General features: G+C 39.6%; 1 protein-coding gene across 1 annotated transcript; it reads right to left on the bottom strand.

The window, feature by feature from the left end:
• Positions 1-1,240: 1,240 nt before the first annotated feature.
• On the bottom strand, positions 1,241-5,690 carry LOC138892538 (uncharacterized). Its single transcript, XM_070176268.1, has 3 exons — positions 5,496-5,690; positions 5,162-5,312; positions 1,241-1,302 (listed from the first exon to the last, which is right to left on the bottom strand). The coding sequence occupies exons 1-3, from the start codon at positions 5,688-5,690 to the stop codon at positions 1,241-1,243; spliced, it is 408 nt and encodes a 135-aa protein (XP_070032369.1).
• Between the last annotated feature and the right edge of the window lie 11,343 nt (positions 5,691-17,033).

Below are 17,033 nucleotides of genomic sequence, written 5' to 3'. Positions count from 1 at the left end.
AATTACTCTTGCACTTGAATTTAGATATTACAGTTAATGACTTGATATACATCAAAATATCATCATCCACAAAAATAATAAAGTCACCAACATAAAAAATGCGAGTATAGTTCATTACCTCCAAAACTACCTTAGGTGTTCTAGAAAGGCCAAGAATGTGAATAAACCAATTACACATACCATACTTGAATTATTTACTAATGGAATAACATCACCTTTTATTCCTTTATTTAATGGCTCTAACTTAGCAATGCCTTTAGGGAACTCCGTGTTATAAATCTGTAAATAAGGATCAAAAGAGTCAAAAGGTTCAACAATAAAGAAATTAACCAAGATTTTATCTTTCACCATCCAACAAGAATTAATTTTGCCAAATTCATGTTGGAATCCAATTGAATCCTTTGCCACCATCTCTTGCATCTTACCTCCCCTTTCAAAAGGTCATTCAACACTTTGCTCCACAAAATCACAAAAACTAAAACAAGAAAGATTTAGTGGCTTAGAAAGTAAAAAAATATTTTTCTTGCCTACACTCTCTTTGGCTTTTATCACAAGACAAACATTCTTCTCACCCTTATCCTCTTCTCTCCCACCAAGGTTTTCTTCGTTTTCTTCACCCAAACCCTCTTGTTTCTCTACCTCACAACTTTTTTCTATCTCATGGCCTTCTCTTTTCTTTTTTCCTCTCAAGCTTACTCTTTTCCCCTCTTGACATCCCATTCTCTTCACTTAACACAACCTCCCATTTTTCCTGTCTTAGGATGTCAACATGCACTCCCTTACTCCTCTCATTCTTTTCTCTCTCATATTTTTCCATATTCTCTTCAATAGTCTTTTCATCTTCACAAATTTGTGAGGGAGTCAAAGGCCCAAGAATGAGTTTTTTCCTGTTAACCTCAAAAGAGTATCTATTTTTTTCCATGCTATATGATACTCTTCTATAGACATACCATGGCTTTCCCAATAAGATATGATAATTATTCAGGGAAATCACATCATACCAGATCACATCTTCATACATTCCAATAAAGAATAGTAATAACACCTTTTTATCAACCTTTACCCCTTTCAACATGTATGGTTCAATATGCTCCATACAAGGCAAGTTCAATATCTCAACCATATAAGTGCTAATTGTATTATAGTCAATCCATTTGTCAATTCTAAGGGCACAAATCTTATACAGCACTTTAGCTCTAGTTTGAAAAATAATTTTGCCATCATCTTCCTTCCATACGGCTTACTGCAAGTCCGACTTTTCAAGTTGTTGAGTCATTGCTCGTCTCCTTTCTTCATAACTACCTATTTGAAACAACTGAAGCAAAGATTAGAAAAAATATGTATCTCTCAAATTTGGCTTTTTCCTCTAATGCTCTCACCACTCTTGCCTTTTTCTACTCAAAGCAACTCTTGATCGTTAATCTTTAGATTTATTAATAAACCTTACTAGTCACAACCCTCAATGATAAGAATATGGAGTTAGAAAAATAAAAAACAAGTGAAAGACCAAACTTAGAAAGAATAGGAATTGGTTAGTAGGAAAAAAATAGGAAAGAATTTAAGAAACCCAAAACCCACAAGAATAAGGAAAGAAGTTACCTTAATCTTCAAGAACTAGGATCCCCTCTTCTTGTTTCCTTTACTGACTTGGAAACCAAATAATACTTGAGTTCTGAAAATAATAATGAGCAACAACACTTTTTTGGGGCTGCTTTTCATTTTTTTTTTTTTTTTTTTTTTGGTTTTTTTTCGTTTCGCTCAAGGAACTCCCAAGATTATCAAGATTGAAATCCTGATTAGCCTATACTCTGATACCACTTAATAACAATACGATATGGGTCCAAGAACTACTAAGGAAAATCAAGAAACGTGCGGAAGCTGAAAGAAAATCAAAAAACAAAAATTAAAGAAAGATTGAATTCAAGAAAGAGTTTCTTGAATTCAAGAAGTTTATTCTTAAAGTTGAATCCTAACAACAACAATTAGCTAACGAAGAACTAATCGCCTTTGGTAGAGAATTAAAAACAAGAAATACATTGTGAAACCTGACCCTTTAGAATAACAAGAACAACAATAAGCCTAAACTTATCACCTTTCTTAAATACGTAGAAGTGATATAAGATTTCGAATAGGGTTTAATCTTATGTCACGACCCAACATCCTAACATGCTGTGATGGCGCCTATCTTGGTACTAGGCAAGCCAACATTTATGAAATAACTCCAACACTTAATAGAAAACAAATTTAAAACAGTTTAAATGATAACAACTTCTCATAAACAAGATAAAAATTCCAAAATATGACGCGTAAATTCCCAGCATCGGGGTGTCACTGAGCACATGAGCATCTATAAGTCACCAGTCTGAAAAACACTGTATAATATAGTCTGAAACTAAATATAATAAGCGGAAATATAGGGAAGGAGAAACAAGATCTGCGAAACGCCGGCAGCTACCTCGAGATGTCCAGAAGATTAACTATGCACGGAAATCAGCACCCACTGCGTCCGAGAACACCTGGATCTGCACACGCAGTGCAGGGTGTAGTATGAGTACAACCAACTTAGCAAGTAACAATACTAAATAAATAACTGAAAGTAGTGACGAGCTTTAACGTTATTGTTCAATTACAGTGATTTTAACATAGGAAAGTAGGCATGCTCTCAAGTTCGATAAATTAGGTCAAACAGTTATTCCATGACAAGTTCAAGTGAAACAGAGTGTAATATCTTTCAGAAATTTCAAGGCAGTGTACATAAAAGCTAAGTGCAACAATAATGAGATCAAATGAATCCTCTCAGGGCCACAGTCACTCAGCCTTCCCATTCATTCAGCCCTTGGCACTCGCACTCAGTAGGTACCTACGCTCACTGGGGTGTGTGCAAACTCAGGAGGGGCTCCTTCAGCCCAAGCGCTATAATCTGCACGGAGAACTCACGTGCTGCATGGACAACTCACGTGCTATAATATAATATCTGGATCTGCACGGACAACTCATGTGCTATAGTATAACATCTGGATTCACACGGACGACTCACGTGTTGCACGGACAACTCACGTGCTATAGTATAATACCTCGCAATCAGGCCATCGACCTCACTCAGTCATAAACCTCTCTAGTCTCTCGGGCTCTCAGGAATCATAATAAGAAGCCCAGACAACAATGATTTGAGGCATCAAAAATGAACAATGTAGACTGAGATGTAATAAACAAATAAACTATGACTGAGTACAAAACAGCAATTTAGCAGATAATTCAACATGTACACGACCTCTGTAGGTCCCTACAATGCCAACACGTAGTCTAAACATGATTTGTGGTTCAATTTTTCCGATACATGAAGAATGTACAGATAACAACATATTATACAACTACACGGTTCCACGGAATTTGACCAAGTTGCAATTCCTATGGTGCACGCCCACACGCCCGTCACCTCGCATGTGCGTCACCTCAAAACCAAATACATGACACGGAAAATGGGGTTTCGTACCCTCAGAACCAAATTTAGAATTGTTACTTACCTCAGTCTGAGCAAATCTCTATTCCAACACACCCTTGCCTCACGAAACGGCCTCTGAATGCCTCGAATCTAGGCATAAACAATGCGATATAATCAATACGTGCTAAAGGAATTAACTCCATAAGAAAATGCTAAGTTATTAATCAAAATCAAAAATTAGCGCAAAAGATGGCCCCGGGCCCACATCTCAAAATTTGATAAAAGTCACCAAACCCGAAAGCCCTCTCAACCATGAGTCTAACCATACCAAATCTATCAAAATCTGACACCTAATCGTCCCCCAAATCTCCAAATCAAACTCTCCAAATCCCTAGCCTCAAACTCCCAATTTACACCATGAACACACACCATCTAGGTGGGAAAATCAATGGGGAAGCAATATTATTGATCAAAAATAAGCACAAGGGACTTACCTTAAGAATCCCCCCGAAAACCCTCTTAACAATTGCCTAAACCGTGCTTGAAATGTTAAAAGTGAAGCCAAAATCGCGAACGGTTGCTTTTAAACATTCTGTCCAGCACTTCTGCTTCTGCGGACACTTAATCGCATCTGTGGCGTCATAAAAGTGACCAAAATTACGCTTCTACGGTGAACCATTGGAACTGAGCCTCCACTTCTGCGGTCCTTTGCCCCACATCTGTGCCTTCGCAGGTACGGAATTGCCCTTCGCACCTGCGCAAACTTCCGCTTCTGCGCCTATCACTCCGCTCTTGCGACCACGCAGGTGCGGAAAAATCTTCTCACCTGCGACCACTACCCTCCCCACATATGGCCGCATTTGCGCTCTTTAACTCGCACCTGCGATCAAAGCTCCGCAGGTGCGATTACACCAGCAGACTTCAGCAGTCCTTCAACTTCAATTCGAACCATTAACCATCTGAAATCACCACGAGGCCCCCGGGAACTCAAGCAAACATGCCAATAAGTTTTAACACCTCATACGAACTTAGTCGAGCCTTCAACCCACCATGAATAACATCAAAAACACGAATCTCACATAGACTAAAGCCTAATGAACTTTAAACTCCCAATTTCTACAAACGATGCCAAAACCTATCAAATCATATCCGATTGGCCCCAAATTTTACACATAAGTCACAAATGACACCACGGGCCTACTCCAACTTCCGGAATCAGAATCCGACCCCGATATCAAAAATTTCACTCCCGATCAAACTTTTCAAAAATTCAACTTTCCATTTCAAGCCTAATTCCACTACGGGCCTCTAAATCACAATTCAGATACGCTCCTAAATCCAAAATCACATAACGGTGCTAACGGAACCATCAAAACTCCGTTCCGTAGTAGTTTACTCAAAGATCAAAATCCGTAAATCATTTTAACTTAAGCTTTTAACTGTGAGACTAAGTGTCTCATTTCATCCTGAAATCTCACCGAACCTGAACCGACTACCCCGGTAAGTTACATGACAGCCATAAAGTACAAAATAAGTAGTAAATGGGGGAACGGGGCTACAACTCTCAAAATGACCGGCAGGGTCATTACATCCTCCCCCTCTTATACAAACGTTCGTCCTCGAACGGGTCTAGAAATATACCTGGAGTCTCAAATAGGTATGGATATCTGCTCCATATCTCCCTCTCGGTCTCCCAAGTAGCCTCCTCAACTGGCTAACCTTTCCACTTCACCTTTACTGAAGTTATGTCCTTTGACCTCAACTTTCGAACCTGCCGGCCCAAAATGGCCACCGGCTCCACATCATAAGTCAGATTACCATCCAATTGAACTGTGCTGAAATCCAAAACATGAGACGGGTCACCGACATACTTCCAGAGCATAGAAACATGAAATACTGGATGCACACTCGACAAGCTAGGTAGCAAGGCAAGCTTGTAAGCCACCTCCCCAATCCTCTGAAGTACCTCAAATGGCCCAATATACCGAGGGCTCAACTTGCCCTTCTTCCCGAACCTCATAACACCCTTCATGGGTGAAACCTTGAGCAGTACCTTCTCCCCAACCATGTAAGCAACATCATGGACCTTCTGTCTAGACTGCGCCATGTGAAGCCGCTCCAGAATCATCTTAACCTTGTCGAAAGCATCTTGGACCAAGTCAGTACCCAATAGCCTATCCCCCACAGGCTCAAATCTACCCACCGAAGATCTACACCGTCTCCCATACAAAGCCTCACACGGAGCCATCTGAATGCTTGACTGGTAGTTGTTGTTGTAGGCAAACTCCGCGAGTGGTAGAAACTGATCCCAAGAAACCCCAAAATCAATGACACAAGCGCGTAGCATATCCCCCAATATCTGAATAGTGCGTTCTGACTGTTCGTCCATCTGAGGGTGAAATAATGTGCTCAACTCACCTAGGTACCCCACTCTTACTGCACGGCTCTCTAAAACTCTGATGTGAACTGTGTGCCCTGATCTGAAGTAATAGACATAGGCATGCCGTGGAGGCGAACAATCTCTCGGATGTAAATCTCAGCCAACCGTTCCGAAGTATAAGTAATCCCAACTGGAATGAAGTGCGCGGACATGGTAAGCCGATCCACAATCACCCAAATGGCATCGAACTTCCTCGAAGTCCGTGGGAGCCCAACTACAAAATCCATGGTGATCCGCTCCCATTTCCACTCTAGAATATCCAACATCTGAAGCAATCCGCCCGGTTTCTGATGCTCATAATTTACCTGCTGACAGTTGAGGCACTGAGCCACAAACTCCACTATATCCTTCTTCATTCTTCTCCACCATTAATGTTGCCTCAATTCCTCGTACATCTTTGTGGCACCTGGGTGAATGGAATACCGCGAACTATGGGCCTCCTCAAGAATTAACTCACGTAGCCCAACCACATTAGGCATACAAATCCGACCCTGCATCCTCAATACCCCCATCATCCCCAATAGTAACATCTCTAGCATCATCGTGCTGAACCATGTCCTTAAGGACAAGCAAATGAGGGTCATCATACTGCGCTCTCTGATGCGATCATATAAGGAAGACCGCGAAACCACGCAAGCCAAAACTCTGCTCAGCTCGAAAATATCCAATCTAACAAACTGGTTGGCCAAGGCCTACACATCCAAGGCTAAAGGCCTCTCTGCTACTGGTAGATATGCTAAACTCCCCAAACTCTCCGCCTTGCGACTCAAGGCATCGGCCACCACATTGGCTTTTTCGGGATGATAGAGGATGGTGATGTCATAGTCCTTAAGCAGCTCCAACCATCTCCGTTGCTGCAAGTTAAGATCATTCTGTTTAAACAGATGTTATAGACTCTGGTGATCGGTGAAAATCTCACAAGGAACACCATACAAATAGTGCCGCAAGATCTTCAAGGCGTGAACAATAACTGCTAACTCGAGGTCATGGACAGGATAGTACTTCTCATGCACCTTCAGCTATCTAGATGCATAGGCAATCACCCTACCGTCCTGCATCAACACTGCACCGAGACCAATGCGCGACACATCACAATATATCGTATAGGACCCCGAACCAGTAGGCAACACAAACACTGGGCTGTAGTCAAAGCAGTCTTGAGCTTTTGAAAGCTCTCCTCACAATCCTCGGTCCACCTGAATGGAGCACCCTTCTATATCAATCTAGTCATAGGTGCGGCAACAGACAAGAAACCCTCTACAAAACGACGGTAATATCCCGCCGAGCCAAAAAAACTCCGGATCTCCATAACTGAAGATAGTCTGGTCCAACTCTGCACTGCTTCAATCTTCTTTGGATCTACCTTGATTCCCTCACTCGATAACACATGGCCCAAAAATGCAACTGATTCTAGCCAAAAATCACACTTCAAAAATTTTGCATACAACTTCTCTTCTCTCAAAATCTGAAGCACGGTCCTCAGGTGTTGCTCATGATCCTCCCAGCTACGGGAGTACACCAGAGTGTTATCAATAAACATAATGACGAATGATGTATTTTGGGCGTTGGTCAGCCCAAAATACATCACAAGGAACTCTTAATGACCATATCGAGTCCTAAAACCAGTCTTGTTACGACCCAAGCTGATGGGCCGCGACGGGCACCCGGTACCTTACTCAACTGAGTACCAACATAACGTATCTATTCGTATCATACTATCATAGATAACTGAGCCGTAGAGACTTCCGTGAGATAAGTAGAATACAACATGTAATACCAACTTATACATAAGACATTACGACCAAAATAACCACTCGTACACTGAACATAGGCCGACAAAGCCATATAATCATTTACGTACATGAAATCTATCTACAAGCCTCTAAGAATACATAATTGTCATAAAGATTAGGATAGAGCCCCGCCATACCAAACAATATACGTCTAAATCATACTGACAAAACTAGCAACTCCGGAGCAAATGGAGCGCACCAACACCTTCCGCTGAGCTGATAGCCTACTTGGACGACTCTTGACCTGTCTATCAGGACCTGCGGGCATGAAACGCAGCATCCTCAGGCAAAAGAGATATCAGTACAAATAATGTACCGAGTATGTAAGGTATAAAAATCAGTAAATAATAGACATAAGAGAAGCATGGAGTAAAAGACTCGACATGTAAGTCCGAATAACTCTGTGAATCATTAATATTTACAATGCCATGCATATGCGTATAAATATCATACCATGAATAGGTATATGCGTACATAACATCATCAAGCCTCTGAGGGCATCCCATCATATCATCTCGGCCACTGTGGGCAAATCATCAATGTATACCAGCTGATCAGGTGGTGGTGCGTATATAACGCCATAACCTTTTCCCATATCCCATATATATATATATATAATATACGCGTATATAACGCCATCTGGTCATGGGTCAATATACATGTATAAATGCATGAAATGCATAAGAAATACGTTAAAAAGATTTCTCGAAATGTCATAGAATCAATATGCATTTCGGACAAACATAATCAAATACGTATTTTTCTGAGACCCATGAACAGAAGATATAATAATAATTCACATGGGAAATCAAGAATATAGACACCCCTAGTACTTCTATGAATAGATTCATTTATGAAAATTGTGCGTTTACTCATTTCGTTTCTATCATTTGGGTCATGCCAAAAGGAAAGAAGGGATAGCCTTAACATACCTGAGCCGATTCTCTTAAAAATCCCTCTAATACCCATCAATTGCAAAAAAGACACGTAACGGCGGATCAAGTAGGAAAACAATCCGTATGATGTTCTTGAGAAAGATTATATCGGGCTCCCTTAGAATTGCAAATCCTGTTACTATTACGTACTATAACTTCGTATGAATTTCTTGGCTGGAGATCCGTCACTTTGTAGATTAGATTAAGAACCTCTCTTTTATGAAGTAACTCACGTTACTAACAATTTTGTTTTGCCTAAGCAATATACATTGCTATGGAGATCGTTACTTGGAGATGGGAGGAGGTGAGCATCTCTATTTTGTGAATTTTTTATCATAATCTTACATGTCTTTTGTTGGATTTAAGAAGCCTTTTATGGCTTAGCCAAGAGGCCCTCTAAAGGTGCCACCTAGTAATTCAATTCAAGAGTCACTAATTTGAATAGTGGGCTGCCATGTTGGGCCTTTTAGGCCTTATCTCATAACCATAATTATTCATTAATCTTCTTGATTATCTTGTTAATCTCCCACTGACCGATAATTATCCAATTATCTACATAATTAAGAATTATCTCCAATTACTTAAAATACTACTCGCTTTTAACACACTTTATACACCTTACTATCATGGTAATGTGGTACCTTGTAAGGCACTAGTCCATAAATACTTGGATCGTATTTTATCTCAAAATATCAAACTTTGATGAAATTCATTTTCTTCGATTTGCTTACTCTCTCACCTTCACGAATTTACTCATCACTTGTTTGAAATAGCATAATGCTTATAATCTCAAAATAATCTCATTCCCGAACTTACGTCGATTAACTTACGACGAAATTTTAACATACAAAAATGCGAGATGTAACATCTCATTTCCGAGCTTTCATTAATTTACCTATGGCATACATTCACGTACGAAAACATGGGGTGTAACATCATTCCCCCCTTTGGAATATTTGTCCTCGAATGTTGACTGGTGCACTTATCATTATCATAACCTATAGCTCTTGCGAATACTTTAGTACTCTCCTTGCCATCTAGGCAACTGTTCTGTGAATAAATCCAAAGGCCAGGGCATTCCCCCTTTTTGGCCTCTTTCTCAGACCACGGCATGTGGTCGGAATCCTTCCAATCACGTAACTCTTGCTACCTTTTATTATGCAGCATGTACGACTCTGACCTCGTAAGTACGCCTATGCGATTCTTCTCTCCTTCTTTCCTCCAGTTTTTAGCAAATCTCTAGGCCTCACTTTGTAAAACAGAGCTTGACAAGATGTCCCTCTGGGCATCTATAGGTATACTTGAAGTTCTTTGCTTGGTACTTTATTGAACTTATGAATATTGCTATATCTTATTTCATAGACCCGGTTATCTATCCACATGCCTTTACTGCCATAACTCTTACTTCGATTTATTATATTGAGGTTTGCTACCAAACTCCAGGTTACTCTCGTTGCTTCTTGTCATAGAGGTATAAGTCCAAGTACTTCAATATTGATCTACAATCAACTTACTAATAACTTGAAACCTCTTACGTAATCATGAGGGCTCACGTTGCATCGTGGAACAGTTGAAGTGACTATCCTGATCTACCTGGGGCGATATGATACTATACGTCCATGATCATATTTCATAGCATCCCAACGTGATACATCTTATGGGGGTATTCTAATCCCGTGTCGTCCGTGAAATCTTTTCTTCTTCTCTTTTTGTTTTCTTTAAATCATTACTCAATCGAAGGCCCAAACGTTATCCTTTATCTATCACAATTACACCCTCATTCTACTACCAGGGCAGCATTCCATCTCTTTTAAATGCTATTAGTCTTATACTCCTTTGAGTTCATTCAGGCTATACCGAGCTTTGTATAACTTAGAGAAACCATTAGTTCTTCTTATTTTCATGGGCTTAATCCTGAGAACTTATCCATTCTCGTCACCTTCTCACTTGCCCTTTCTTATCCTTACTCGTGTCTTCCTAAAACCTTGTCACTTTACCATACTTTAACTTGTGACTTACACATATCTATTTATATTACTCGCAACCTTCCTTCAACTTGCTTGCACCATAGATTTCCTTATGTTATTCTGGAACATCAAGCGAGACATCACATCATCTCTAACTCTTCTTTACTCTCTTGACTAGGCCTCTTGATACCTAGAAACCATAGGCTGGAAGATATGCCACCAATGATGTCTCTATCATTCTTGGATACTGAATCCCAATGCTTCTAGCCCTCTATCTGACGTATGGATTATTCACAACCTTATGTATTTGAGTATCTCATATGTTGTTCATATTTACCTTACTTACCTTAAAATCTCACATCACATCTTCAATCTCTTTCATGACCTCTCTTCCACATAGGTATAATTCACATCCACGACTTGAAGCTCTATTACAATACTTGCACCGCTGGTGCATACACAATCCGGTGAGAGCTTCATACTGACTTCTTATGAGGATGGTACTTCTTCTAACTGGCTTTATCGTAGTGCCATTATAGGATATGGCTATTGTACTCTCTCTCTTGTACCTCTGATATCTAAGACTAATCCTGCAATGTTCTCAATCACGAAGTCTATAATTTTCTGGGTCCAATAATTAGATTCCTGATTTACTTCGTTGATGTAACTCTTTAGTTTTCTCCTCCTTCTGATCAGCCTTTATGTAGGCTTAAGCTATCTCCTGATCTGCAGCTCATGGTATTAGTTATTACTTTAGCCTTTCATGGGCGCTATGGAATATCCATGATACAATCTTCTAACAATTCAATCCTTTGTCTATGCCCTAGGCTCAATTCTTTCTTTTAACTTATACCGGAATCTTCTATGGCTGTATGATTGTCAATATATATGCTGCATGTATAAAACTCCAAATTCTTAAGTGTGTTCATAACGTAACTAACTCAGGATCATTAATCTAATAATGTTTTTCGTTCCTTCTCAGCTTTCTTTAAATGTAAGCTATTACGTTTCCTGGTCTTTCTGCCTTCTTGTTGTGTGCCTACTTAGCTTATCTTAACTCCCATGCATGCCGTAGTTTTCGTGCAACTCATATGATCTTGAATATTACTTTTGGTTTTACTCCCCATTCATTAGCCACGATTGGTGTCACTTTCTTATAGAGTGCTTACAATGTTGTTGTGAGACTGTTGTTACAAGACCATTTCCTCTTTCGGTCACTGTGCTTAGGTTGAAGCCTTCTTCCTTATTTCCTCAGCTAGTCTTTCATTGTAGTACTTAGGGAGGATCCTCTGACTCCTGTAAAGCTGCGAGCTTATTACATCGCATACTCGATGGAATTCTTTTATGTCCTTCCTCGCCTATAATTATCCGTAGTTACTTACCTCTACGCCCTTGTGCTTGTAGTGTTGCTTCTGAATTGATATTTGACTGTCTTCCCAGTGGCACTCTCTTTTATTTCTGTAACACTCATATGGTACTTTTAACTACCCCAACTCCTATCTGAATATTTCTTAAGTATTACAATGTCATAACTACGAGGCTGAATTCACTATATCGGGTTTTACTATGTTCATCTTACATGATCTACTGATCTGTCTGTAACCTCTCGTCTAGCCATAACTAGGCTCTTCCTGAATCAACTACTAACTACTCGTTGGCCCATTATCATATCAATATTCCGCGTAATCTATCTTGGGTTATTTCCTTTGTCTTAACTTATGTCTCGCACTGGCTCCTTATCTATCAATAACATCTCGGGCAGGAACCCTTACTTCCTTTCCTTGATGTCGTGTTTGCATAATGTTCTGGAATCGTAGCATATCTGTAGACTTTGAATAAGTGCAATCTCATCCTTTTTTCATTTTTTTTTATCGCATTCTTCCCTTACCATTCCATAATTACTAGAACCACTTAATTCTGACTTAATACCACATCACTCCATATTCCCCCCTTTAGGGGAGTACTAAGAGTTTGAGCTACGATGACCTACCTATAGATTTTTTACCTCTTCATCTTTGGCGTCTTTTCACATCATCGATGACCCTTAATCGCCTTGCGGTAATCGTTCTGTACCAATGATAACAAAATTCCTTACTCGCGATGGTGACACTTAGTGCAACTGGCACATAAAGCCCCTTAAGCTTAACTTTGCTCACATTGCTTGCTTTAGGGAGGCGTCTTCCTGAATGACCATTCTCTGAATTTCTCATGAATCTTCTTCTGTTGTCCATTCTATTATCGCCAGAACACAATCTGAAATTCTCATGATGTCGACCATTATCAAATCATTCAGTCCCTAATTCATATTTAGTTTATCTTGTTCACCAGCCCATACTGATTTCTATTACTCTGGGGTCTAACATTTCCTTCTGGTAGTCGCGTTGGAGTCACAAACTTATTTCTCGAAATGAGAATATGAATTTATGGCCTATACTCTTTTGTTATCTCAAAGCATGTCACCTCTCGTTTTTCCTTCACTTGACTATAGACTCTGTAATACTGCTATCTTTTGATCTACCGTTGTCATCCATGTATCATATCTTACTCATAATGCTTTATTAACTCTTTTCTTATTTTTCGCTAATATTTATGTCTATCACTTTATTCTGAAAACTCGAACAAGACATTCTTTTGCTTTTAGCTCCCCTTTGCTCCATCCAGTGGCTCTTCGGGTTGCTTAATGTTCTCGCTCTACTAGGGACGCGAGCCACACTAAGGTAACATTTATCCCTTCAAGGCCTCTAGTGCCTATCTTTATAGTACTCATATCTAGCTGTACTATTTTAGAGTGCACCATCTGGGTGTCCCACAAGAGGATCTATTAGCACATTTACAATATCCTTCGGAAATGTCAACTAACACAAACAATCTATTCACCATTTTGGGTTACTCTAACCCCGGCCGGATCCTGATATCCCATCCTTTTCTTAAACTACACTTGTTAGCCCCCAATAGGGTATAACTGAGATAGGTGTGGTCATTTATACATACCTCTGTTATTGTTGAAGGTAACTCAAAAGGCTTATATTCCTCTGCCTGAATTGTAAAAACTTATAATCTTCATTAACTGGGCGCCTCGTACCCTTCTTCATCTTGCTTCTTTTACTTGTTCAAACTTGTATCTACCTCCTCAATCTCTCATTTTTTTACCATATGGGTAGATATTCTTGCCTTAAGGTTCCTTATCAAGAAGCTCACACATTTTAGTACACACGTGATCTGCTGAAAACCTCACATTTACTCATCATAAGCATGATGCAAAATTGAGTTCCTCTGACTCAATTCTTCCACAGCTATATTTCTTACCAACCGTCTTTCTGGATGTAGGTATCATTGTATTACGAATAAGATAGAGTTTAGGAAATTGAGTTCTTATAATTGAGCTCTACCACACGATCTAGAGTAAGAAGAAAGAGTGACAGTCCTAAATGCCCTGTAGCCTCTAGCTTATAAGTGTAGGGCACAACACACCCATAAACAAGACTCTACTAGACACGGCTTATAGACTCCCTAGGACAGAACTGCTCTGATACCACTTTCGTCATGATCCAAACCGATGGGACGCGGTGGCCACCCGGTACCTTACTCAACCGAGTACTAACATAACGTATCTTTTCATATCATGATATCATAGATAACTGAGCTGGAGAGGCTGCCGTGAGATAAGTAGAATATAACATGTAATACCAACTTATACATAAGACATTAAGACCAAAATAACCACTCGTACACTGAACATAGGCCGACAAGGCCATAACATCTTTTACGTACATAACATGTGTCTACAAGCCTTTAAGAATACATAATTGTCATAAAGGTTAGGACATAGCCCTGTCGTACCAAACAATACACATCTAAATCATACTGACAAAACAAGCAACTCCGGAGCAAATGGAGCACACCAACACCTTCCGCTGAGCTGATAGCCTACTTGGAGGACTCTTGAACAGTCTATCGGGACCTGCGGGCATGAAACGCAGCGTCCTCAGGCAAAAGAAACGTCAGTACAAATAAATTACCGAGTATGTAAGGTATAAAAATCAGTAAATAATAGACATGAGAGAAGCATGGAGTAAAAGACTCGACATGTAAGTCCGAATAACTCTGTGAATCATTAATATTTACAATTCCATGCATATGCGTATAAATGTCATATCATGAATAGGTATATGCGTACATAACATCATCAAGCCTCTGAGGGCATCCCATCATATCATCTCGACCACTGTGGGCAAATTATCAACGTATACCAGCTGATCAGGTGGTGGTGCGTATATGGCGCCATAACCTTTTTCCATATCCCATATATATATAATATACGCATATATAACGCCATCTGGTCATGGCTTAATATACATGTATAAATACATGAAATGCATAAGAAATATGTTAAAAAGATTTCTCGGAATGACATAGAATCAATATGCATTTCGGACAAACATAATCAAATACGTATTTTTCTGAGACCCATGAACAGAAGATATAATAATAATTCACATGGGGAATCAAGAATATAGACACCCCTAGTACTTCTATGAATAGATTCATTTATGAAAATTGTGCGTTTACTCATTTCGTTTGTATCATTTGGGTCATGACAAAAGGAAAGAAGGGATAGCCTTAACATACCTGAGCGTTACTTTAGAATTGCAAATCTTGTTGAGTTAACGGCGGATCGAAGTTGGAAAGAAAATCCGTATGATGTTCTTAAGAAAGATTATATCGGGCTCCCTTAGAATTGCAAATCTTGTTGCTATTACGTACTATAACTTCGTATGAATTTTTTGGCTGGAGATCTGTCACTTTGTAGATTAGATTAAGAACCTCTCTTTTGTGAAGTAACTCACGTTACTAACAATTTTGTTTTGCTGAAGCAATGTACATTGCTATGGAGATCGTTACTTGGAGATGGGAGGAGGTGAGCATCTCTATTTTGTGAATTTCTTATCATAATCTTACATGTCTTTTGTTGGATTTAAGAAGCCTTTTATGGCTTAGCCAAGAGGCCCTCTACAGGTGCCACCTAGTAATTCAACCCAAGAGTCACTAATTTGAATAGTGGGCTGCCACGTTGGGCCTTTTAGGCCTTATCCCATAACCATAATTATTCATTAATCTTCTTGATTATCTTGTTAATCTCCCACTGACCGATAATTATCCAATTATCTACATAATTAAGAATTATCTCAAATTACTTAAAATACTACTCGCTTTTAACACACTTTATATACCTTACTATCATGGTCATGTGGTACCTTGTAAGGCACTAGTCCATAAATACAGGGTATTGTAGCTTGGACCGTATTTTATCTCAAAATGTCAAACTTCGACGAAATTTATTTTCTTCGATTTGCTTACCCTCTCAACTTTACGAATTTACTCATCACTTGTTTGAAATAGCATAATGCTTATAATCTCAAAATAATCTCATTCCTGAACTTACGTCGATTAACTTACGACGAAACTTTAGCATACGAAAATATGAGAGGTAACATCTCATTTTTGAGCTTTCATTAATTTACTTATGGCGTACTTTCATGTACGAAAACATGGGGTGAAACAAGTCTTCGGGATATATGGCTCCCGAATCTTCAACTGATGATAGCTTGAATACAAGCCGATCTTGGAGAACACCCTAGCACCCTGAAGTTGATCGAATAGGTCATCAATACGTGGCAATGGATACTTGTTCTTCATTGTAACCTTGTTCAACTAGCGATAGTCAATAGACATTCGCATAGAACCATCCTTCTTCTTTACAAAAAAGACAGGAGCACCCCAAGGCGACAAACTAGGCCTAATAAACCCCTTATCAAGGAGTTCATGAAGCTGCTCCTTCAATTCCTTCAACTCAGCCGGTGTCATACGATACGGTGGAATAGAAATGAGCTGAGTGCCCGATGCCAAGTCAATACCAAAATCAATATCCCTGTCGGGTGGCATGCCCGGCAGGTCTGTAGGGAACACATCCAGAAAATCTCGCACCACTGGGATAGAATCAATAGTAGGAGTATTAGCTCCAACATCCCTCACAAATTCCAAATAAGATAAACAACCCTTCCCAACCATCTGCAGGGCCTTCAAATATGAGATCACTCTACTGGGAACATAGTCTAGAGAACCTCTCTAGTCGATCCTTGGCAATCCCAGCATCACCAACGTCACGGTCTTAGCATGACAATCCAGAACAGCATGACAGGGAGACAACCAATCCATACCCAAGATCATATCGAAGTCCACCATACTAAGCAATAAGAGATCAGATCTAGTCTCCAATCCCCCAATAGTCACTACACACGACCGATATACACGGTCCATAATAATAGTATTGCCCACCAGCGTAGATACACGAACAGATGAAACTAAGGGCTCACGGGGCATATCCAGATAATAAGCAAAATATGATGATACATATGAATAAGTGGAACCAAGGTCAAATAATGCAGAGGCATTCAT

The sequence above is a fragment of the Nicotiana tomentosiformis genome, chromosome 5 (genome assembly GCF_000390325.3).
Source record: "Nicotiana tomentosiformis chromosome 5, ASM39032v3, whole genome shotgun sequence".
Lineage (NCBI taxonomy): Eukaryota > Viridiplantae > Streptophyta > Magnoliopsida > Solanales > Solanaceae > Nicotiana > Nicotiana tomentosiformis.
This window is presented reverse-complemented; position numbering and strand designations above follow the sequence as displayed.

Excerpts from the sequence above, each read along its gene's own strand:
- LOC138892538 (XM_070176268.1), bottom strand. The coding sequence starts at position 5,690 with ATGGCTCCGTGTGAGGCTTTGTATGGGAGACGGTGTAGATCTTCGGTG. Across the intron at positions 5,313-5,495 it reads CTTACATGGTTGGGGAGAAG|TATGTCGGTGACCCGTCTCA; the intron begins GTACTGCTCAAG and ends ATGCTCTGGAAG. Across the intron at positions 1,303-5,161 it reads AGTAAAGGTGAAGTGGAAAG|GTAGTTATGAAGAAAGGAGA; the intron begins GTTAGCCAGTTG and ends TGTTTCAAATAG.